Source organism: Anopheles gambiae, chromosome 3 (genome assembly GCF_943734735.2).
Source record: "Anopheles gambiae chromosome 3, idAnoGambNW_F1_1, whole genome shotgun sequence".
NCBI lineage: Eukaryota > Metazoa > Arthropoda > Insecta > Diptera > Culicidae > Anopheles > Anopheles gambiae.
Genome location: NC_064602.1, coordinates 57,770,873 through 57,778,585, shown reverse-complemented (window position 1 = coordinate 57,778,585; position 7,713 = coordinate 57,770,873). Strand labels below are relative to the sequence as shown.

The window sequence follows — 7,713 nt, the reverse complement described above, 5'->3', positions numbered from 1 at the left end:
AACAAGGTCTTTGAAAGAGAACAAATGGGTTGATGCGTTTATAGTAAATTGACAGAAAGCTATGGGAAAATTTTGACAGTTAAATTGAACTCATTAAATTGAAATTGAATTGTTTAGTGATGGACGTTGCTATGGAGTGAATGAGAGTTTTGTTCAGCATTTTGCACTCATTTCCTTATAGAATATTATATTATATGAATTAGAATCTAATTAGAATATTACAAAACTGATACAAACTAAGGATCTCATTTATCATTCGTCGCCGGATTATAAGCAAAGGACGGTATGCATATTGTACCAGTATGTGCCGATTAGATATTTCATTTTACTCTCAGTGTTTAATTGAAAGTAAATAGGACTTTTTTAACCCAGTTGGAACATATACTGTGCTGTTTTATGTCTGTTAAACTTTTCGTTACAGTACATTTTTGATTGAAACAAATATTGATAGGATTTTTTAAATTCAAATTGCCAAATAATTTCCGTTTTGATCGAATGTTAAAAACTATTTCAAAAGGTTTAAAACTGTTATATTCAGTCAATATCACATCAAATAATTCACAAAGCAACTAAAATCGCCCCTTCTTGCAAAATTACACAAAAATTTGTGATATTTTGGCTAGAAATCACGACATTCGAAATTCGAGATACGCGGTATTTTGCGATCGTTTTCGGTACCCATTAACCATTCGAAAATACCACTAGACACTACAGAGTTTCACAAAAAATTGATTGCCTACTTGACTATCGCTGCAAATTTTCGCCGTATGTTTGAACAGCTGTCACATTTATGCGCACGGTTAAGCCGCCCGACGGTTAATCCGCCCCCGGATAATCGATAGTCTACTGTATATACGGACGTCACACGAGGCGTAAACTCAAAAAGTTTACGCTTGATTTGTATGGGAGAGCGTAAACTTTCTGTCAAAATATTATAGGATTGTATGGCCCAAATTCAGTTTACGCCAAAGTTTACGCTTTGTGTGACGTCCGTAATACGCTTTTAACCACGAAAAACATCATTATTTCATACAAAATACATGGCTTACCCGGGTAGGCGGTTGTACTTGTGAAGGACATATAAACTTAAATAATTTAAAAAAATATTCAAACATTTTTGATATTTTTTTTTGCACATGGCTAGAAAACATCTTTTCTGAAGCATTTTAAAAATTTGAAGTCGATACGATTTCTAAATCCAAAGTTATTTTGGAATAAAGATGCGAAACTTATCTGGGTAAGCGGTCGTGCACATGATGGTTAACGTATATTCATTTGAAATATGTGGACAACTTTTGAAGCTTATTTTGTTCGAAGTGTCACGTCACGCTTCTGCAGAGCAAAATAACAATTTTACACAAATATCTCTTAAGTTTTCTAAGTATTTTCATCAAAATTTAGGGAAACAAAACCCGGATGTTTTTTATTTACAATAACACGCGTTATTTTTCGGCCGGAGAGTTCATTCCTTAAAAAAATCGAGTAGATAGCATTACACCGTGTAAAAAGGCATTCAGATTTTGCTGTCACGCTGTCTAATGCAATGGACGGCACACCAGCAGCACCGAAGCTGTCAAAACACAGATTTGTGAGCCTTTCTGTCTGAAACAGTGTCGAAATCCAACAAAATCATACACTTTTCAGAGCTTTGTGCAAAGTCCGATAGGTGACGCTACTGAGAAACTTGGCAGCAAGGGAAGAGGGAGAATATGTTTGGAAGAGAAGAAGGAAAAAATCAAAACATTTTTCGTAGCGTCTTTTGCATGTTTGTGGTTCGCAGCTTCGTGGCGTCTTTCGCAGCATTTTAGCAACCTTGTACGCATTTGTGTTGATATTTAAGTTAGTTTTCTTTATGAAAATGGACTCAAATGAGAAAAAACTCTCGGTTATAAACAAATTGTGTGGCAAAAATCGCCATTTGCAGGCTCTGCGTAAGTCTGGCGTTTTATACCGAAGAGCCGCAAAACTGTTAAAGCAGTATAAAGAATCGGTGGAAGATATTGTGAATGTGGTATCGCCATCAGAACTACAAGGTAAGTATTCTAATGTAACAGCTATTAAGTTTACAGTTCTATAATTAGCATTTCTTGTTGGCTTTGTAGCAGCGTCGACTTCACCGGAGCTGTTCGATGGCGAGAATACCGATATGGCATCATCAGTTGATCCCGAACTCATGCTTTTTCAAGAAACTCAGGATTTGGAACTGAACCTAAGTGAATCGGAAGATGAAGCATCGATGGACGACGATCAGGACATAGCATCTGAGGACGATGAAAACGATCCTGACTACACCAAAATGACAAGCGAAGAGGGCTTACGGTATTGGGCGCTAGCTCGATCAGAATCGCACGCATCTTTAAAAAGTTTGTTAAAATATCTTCGAGCCAACACAGATCTCCGTGTGCCTAAAGATCCAAGGACATTGCTGCGGACACGACGAAATCCTGCTATCCTTTCGTCCATAGGAAATGGCAAATTTTGGTATAATGGAATACGCCACTGCTTGACAAGTGAAATGCGGTAAGTAAATCTACATTGCTTATGAATACGAATATATGCATTTGTTTAGAAGGCTCCCGAAAAGCTGATGTGAGAATACTAAGTAATAATTTAAATAACCTTCTCTTTTAAAAGAAAACATACTGCAGTGCCACAGACGCTTCAGTACGATCTTAACATCGATGGCCTTCCTCTTCATACGCGATCTAAAACACAGTTCTGGCCAATTTTGTTGAAGATTGTTGACCAGCCGGATTGGCCAGTGATGATCGTGGCTATCTATTGCGGACCAACAAAACCGGAAAGTAATGAGCTTTATCTGCGGCAGCTAGTCGATGAGATAAATTTATTATCGAGCACTGGACTGATGGTGGGAGAAAATGCCATCACGTTAAAATTACGAGCCATCATCGCAGATACACCAGCACGAGCTTTCATTAAAGGTAAAATATAAGCATTTATGACAGGTAAAATTTTCTAAATGTTATTTCTTTGCAGGTGTCCAAGGTCATACTGGAAGACACTCCTGTTTAAAATGTTGCTGTGAAGGAGAATCGGTGTCACAACGAATGGTCTTTTTGGATACGTCTGCGGCAAAGCGCACTCACAAAGGATTTTTAGATGGAGATTATATTCTGCATTGTACGGGGTCTACGCCGTTGATTGATTTGGACGAATTTGACATCATTCTGGATATGATTGTTGTTGATCGTCTCCATCAAATAGACATTGGTCTTACAAAAAAATTACTTCACATTTGGTACATGGGAGTGTTAAAAGAATGGAAAAGATGGAATCGCCAGCAACGTGAAGAATTTAAACAAAGACTCCTAAAACAAAAACTCCCCTTTGAAACGAACCAAAAAATGCGCCCGATTGACGACCTAGCATATTGGAAAGGATCAGATTGCAAAACGTTTCTCCATTACGTGGCTCCCGTAGTATTGGAAGGATTGTTGAGTGAGCAGGAATATAAGCATTTTATGCTTTATTTCTGTGCTATAACGATATTTTCATCGACCGAACATAAAGAACACTGGAAAGCTGCTGGTACTATGCTAAAAACTTTTGTAGAAACATTTGCCGATGTATATCATAAAAAAGCTGTTACGTCCAATGTACATAGTCTAATCCACCTCGAAGAAGAAGTAGAGCGGTTTGGTCCTCTGGACTATCACTCAACATATGCATATGAACGCAAGCTAGGAAATATAAAAAACAGGCTCATTAGAACTAACTATAGATGTTTAGAACAGGCAATTCGTAGAATATCGGAATTTGAAAATTTTACAGGAGCTCAACAAAACGATCAACCATTTCGTCAGCCGTTTTATACGCAAAGAGGGCAAACTATTACTATGAATGTGAGGAAAAATTTAAAGCTGCGAAATGATGATGTCAACGATTTATTTATGACCAACAAAAACGTAATTTTAAAATTTGTTTCAGTAAGACAAGAGCAGGATAAGTTGATGATAGTTGGAAAAATGTTTTCCCGTATTTTCGAATATTTTGACGAGCACATTTCTTCCACAAAGCTACATATATACTCTGTTTATAAAGATGATTTGAAAAATGACGAGGTTTTATTAGAATGCTCCGATGTCAAACTTAAATTTGCTAGAACTATCAAAGAAGCTGATGGAAATATGGTATTATTTCCATTATTAAATACACTCAATGACTAATACAAAATAACTTGATGAGTGAATAATAAAAACTATTATAACTTGTTAACAAAACATCGATTTCATTTATTTTGTACTGCATTGTATTGTATATATAAGAGTTCTAAGATATCACATGAATTAAGAGGCGAAATTCAATGAAGTGTAAAGTCAAAGGCTTTTAAACCTCAATTAAACTTAAAGATTCCTCAACTATTTGTTTGGTTGCATTCCTGCCGGCTTAGATAGTATGTAGCGTATCTCAATTTAAGGATGAAGAAATCTGCAACTTCACGGTCCCCTACTTTGGAAAGTTCAGTACTTCCTACAGTTTTAAACAAGTCTATTATTCCTTTATAATTTGACAAAGTGTACATTGCTCTTTTTCCTCTTCCACTCCATGTCAGAAGGCAAAGAAATTTGGGTGTAAATAACGCTTTGAGCAGTTTCGACATCCTTTTTGTACTTATTGGCACGTTAATGTACCTTTGAACCCATGCAACAAACGTAGTTTTATACTGATCATCGTTTTTAAGTCGCTCGTCAAGTTCAGTCAATGCTTCGCCACTGTCGATGGTATCAAACTCGAAATTTTCCAACACTTTTGGATCAACATTCGTTTGATTGGTCTGTGACGAGATTTGATTATACAGTGAAGCAAAAGTCGCTTCCATTCCGGCCATGCGTCGAAACATTGGTTCCATGAAACTATCCCTTTGTTCCTGGAATACGCTAGTAACTTCATCTAAAATCACAAATAAAAAACAAATTACCATATATTCAAGTCACCCTTCGGACCCATATAAGTACCACGAATAAGCTGTCGTAATATGTTCTTGGTGATTAAGAATGGAGTATCGTCGGGATCTGAAATAAATATGGAAGAACAAACCAAATATTAAAAATAAAACAAATATATTTAACACATGCCTTATTTGGTTTTTTGTTTCTACGCTCTGAATATGTTTGCTCATAATAAGTTGTATTGGCTGCTGTACAACAAGTTAATTAGGTCTATGAACTAAATTTTAATTCTTTTTCACTCACCAAGCAAACCACCAGATAGTTCGGTATTAACCATTTGCAGACTCGGTTTGCTCGGACCTATAAAATGAGATAGATTACCACAATTATAATTAAAACATGTTTCAATTTGCTTACCCGGAGTAGCGTAAGATGTTTTGGAATGCTGTTTTAGTTTGCTATACTCTGAATGGAAAACATATTATTTGTCACGAATGTAACGAACTCATATTTAAAGAAGGTGTCGTCAATTAACCTACCCATAATATCTCCTGACGTTTCCAAAGACGTTTGTTGGATTGATTTACTATAACCTATGCAGGAAGAATATGGTCATTACAAAGCGTACGAAATTGGTTAAAATAAAACTTACTCGGCGTAGCTCCAGCAGTCTTTAAAAAAATAGTTTGCTGTGTTTGTGTAACGGGATGTGGCTTTCCAGCAGACTTTTTAACATCTAATGGCTGTTGTACAGGTTTGCTAGTACCTGCAGAAAAGATAACGATTATTAAAAAGGTTTAGGGAAGGGTGTTCATGAATCTCACTTGGAGTAGCTCCAGCAGTCTTTAAAAAAATAGTTTGCTGTGTTTGTGTAACGGGATGTGGCTTTCCAGCAGACTTTTTAACATCTAATGGCTGTTGTACAGGTTTGCTAGTACCTGCAAAAAAGATAACGATTATTAAAAAGGTTTAGGGAAGGGTGTTCATGAATCTCACTTGGAGTAGCTCCAGCAGTCTTTAAAAAAATAGTTTGCTGTGTTTGTGTAACGGGATGTGGCTTTCCAGCAGACTTTTTAACATCTAATGGCTGTTGTACAGGTTTGCTAGTACCTGCAAAAAAGATAACGATTATTAAAAAGGTTGAGGGAAGGGTGTTCATGAATCTCACTTGGAGTAGCTCCAGCAGTCTTTAAAAAAATAGTTTGCTGTGTATGTGTGACGGGATCTGGTTTTCCAGCGGACTTTTTAACATCTAATGGCTGTTGTACAGGTTTGGTAGTACCTGCGAAAAAGATAACGATTATTTCAAAAGGTTGAGGGAAGGGTGTTCATGAATCTTACATGGAGTAGCTCCAGCAGTTTTTAAAAAAATAGTTTGCTGTGTTTGTGTGGAGCCTGTAAGAAAAAAAGTACTGTTAATAACGAAGTAACATAAAGGATCTTGAAATAACTCACTCGGATTAGCATCTAATGGTTTCGCACATACAGTTTGATCCAGATTGACAGCACCTGCATGGAAACGATAAAATTACTCATGAACGTAAGAACGAATTCTCCATTACACTCACCACAAATAGTGCCACGAATTTCTAGTTTTTGTCCATTTGGAAAAACAATATAATTCTTCATTGTCCCAGATGGTTGCTCTTTTTGCTGCTTTTTAGCGTTTCCAGAATCTGTATAAAAGCAACATCGAAGCAACATAACGCAAATTAATTACAAAGTTTAAGAATGGTGAAAATCGAACTATAACATTTAAATACATACCAAGTGTTGTTTCTTCTTCTTCTTCAAAATTTCTTAGCATGCTTAAGGACCGCTTACCAGGATTCCCATTTTCGTCTACGATGCTTACGTTTTTGTTTTTGTTTTCCATATCTGTGAACAATAATGAAACATTACCATCGCATCATGAAAGTGGTAAACACAATATTAATTTCTATATGTAGCAACGTAACACACTCGTATTCGATCCAGACCAATAGATAAATGAGAACGCCGACTGTAGCGAAAGGCCCTACTTGATGTCGTCGATGAATCGAATACCAGCAGCGCCACGGTAAGTTTAATTGAAAAAAGTCTAACCTCTCTCTCTCTTCTCTCACACAGGCCAAGTATCAAAAGAGTACGAGAGTACACGATGGCATACGAATACACACAACACGCAATGGCACACAACGGGAGCACACGGTGGAATACCAATACACAACAACAACACGAAATGAAATGGTACACAAGTGTGGGGGACAATATCACCTACTTTTTTTTAGCCAAACGATCCACAGTCAAATAGGGCTTCTTTCACCCACATTTTTGACAGCAAGCGCTCCCCCGCCCTTCGTTATGAATGTCAATTTGGACTGTTTTTCCACACTCACTCCACACTCACAGTGAGGGCTCAGATGACACTCGGGTGAGCCTGAATTTTGACACTGGTGCTGCTGGTGCACCAACACACAGAGTGACCAGAAATACCGATTTATCTGTATTCCTACCGATTTTTTACATGCCTACCGATTCACAGATGACCGCCCTAAAACTACCGATTTTCCATTTATCCTACCGAAAATCACAGATATTTGATTTTTCAGTCGTTTAAGCTCAATCTGTGGCGCTTGGGATGCTATTTCAAGGATTGTTAACCACATTTGTTACTTAACGCGCTGATGCACGTTTGTTTGCCTGGCACTTTTTATCCGTTAAAATTTAATGTTCATAATAAGTAGAAAATGTCAGTTGCGTGGATTCCGAAAATTTCTCGTCAAAGAAAGTCATTTAAATTTGAATTTGAATCTCGCTGTCG

At 37.0% G+C, this 7,713-nt stretch overlaps 2 protein-coding genes across 7 annotated transcripts; one reads left to right on the top strand and one right to left on the bottom strand.

Annotated features, from left to right (window-relative positions):
• Positions 1 to 1,561: 1,561 nt before the first annotated feature.
• On the top strand, positions 1,562 to 4,241 carry LOC133393456 (uncharacterized). Of its 2 annotated transcripts, none has more exons than XM_061658554.1 (4): positions 1,562 to 2,033; positions 2,106 to 2,520; positions 2,635 to 2,942; positions 2,998 to 4,241. In XM_061658554.1, the coding sequence occupies exons 1-4, from the start codon at positions 1,853 to 1,855 to the stop codon at positions 4,185 to 4,187; spliced, it is 2,094 nt and encodes a 697-aa protein (XP_061514538.1). In that variant the 5' UTR covers positions 1,562 to 1,852; the 3' UTR covers positions 4,188 to 4,241. The 2 variants fall into 2 exon arrangements, with proteins under 2 accessions (XP_061514538.1, XP_061514537.1); XM_061658553.1 differs by having other exon boundaries at positions 1,563 to 2,033; positions 2,103 to 2,520.
• Positions 4,242 to 4,341: 100 nt separating this feature from the next.
• On the bottom strand, positions 4,342 to 7,359 carry LOC133393457 (filamentous hemagglutinin-like). 5 transcript variants are annotated; one of them, XM_061658555.1, is made up of 14 exons: positions 6,996 to 7,359; positions 6,678 to 6,788; positions 6,479 to 6,586; positions 6,366 to 6,419; positions 6,252 to 6,305; positions 6,079 to 6,192; positions 5,907 to 6,020; positions 5,735 to 5,848; positions 5,563 to 5,676; positions 5,450 to 5,503; positions 5,328 to 5,375; positions 5,214 to 5,270; positions 4,977 to 5,033; positions 4,342 to 4,911 (listed from the first exon to the last, which is right to left on the bottom strand). In XM_061658555.1, the coding sequence occupies exons 2-14, from the start codon at positions 6,784 to 6,786 to the stop codon at positions 4,376 to 4,378; spliced, it is 1,533 nt and encodes a 510-aa protein (XP_061514539.1). In that variant the 5' UTR covers positions 6,787 to 6,788; positions 6,996 to 7,359; the 3' UTR covers positions 4,342 to 4,375. The 5 variants fall into 5 exon arrangements, with proteins under 5 accessions (XP_061514539.1, XP_061514541.1, XP_061514540.1 ...); XM_061658557.1 differs by having other exon boundaries at positions 7,171 to 7,359; XM_061658556.1 differs by lacking the exon at positions 6,996 to 7,359 and adding an exon at positions 6,873 to 6,982.
• Between the last annotated feature and the right edge of the window lie 354 nt (positions 7,360 to 7,713).

Bases quoted from the DNA above. Each gene is read 5' to 3' on its own strand.
- LOC133393456 (XM_061658553.1), top strand. From the start codon at position 1,853: ATGAAAATGGACTCAAATGAGAAAAAACTCTCGGTTATAAACAAATTG. The intron at 2,034-2,102 runs GTAAGTATTCTA...TTGGCTTTGTAG, and splicing joins ATCGCCATCAGAACTACAAG to CAGCGTCGACTTCACCGGAG. The intron at 2,943-2,997 runs GTAAAATATAAG...ATTTCTTTGCAG, and splicing joins AGCACGAGCTTTCATTAAAG to GTGTCCAAGGTCATACTGGA.
- LOC133393457 (XM_061658555.1), bottom strand. From the start codon at position 6,786: ATGGAAAACAAAAACAAAAACGTAAGCATCGTAGACGAAAATGGGAAT. The intron at 5,849-5,906 runs GTGAGATTCATG...TCTTTTTTGCAG, and splicing joins GACTGCTGGAGCTACTCCAA to GTACTAGCAAACCTGTACAA. The intron at 4,912-4,976 runs GTACTTATATGG...TTGTGATTTTAG, and splicing joins ATTACGACAGCTTATTCGTG to ATGAAGTTACTAGCGTATTC.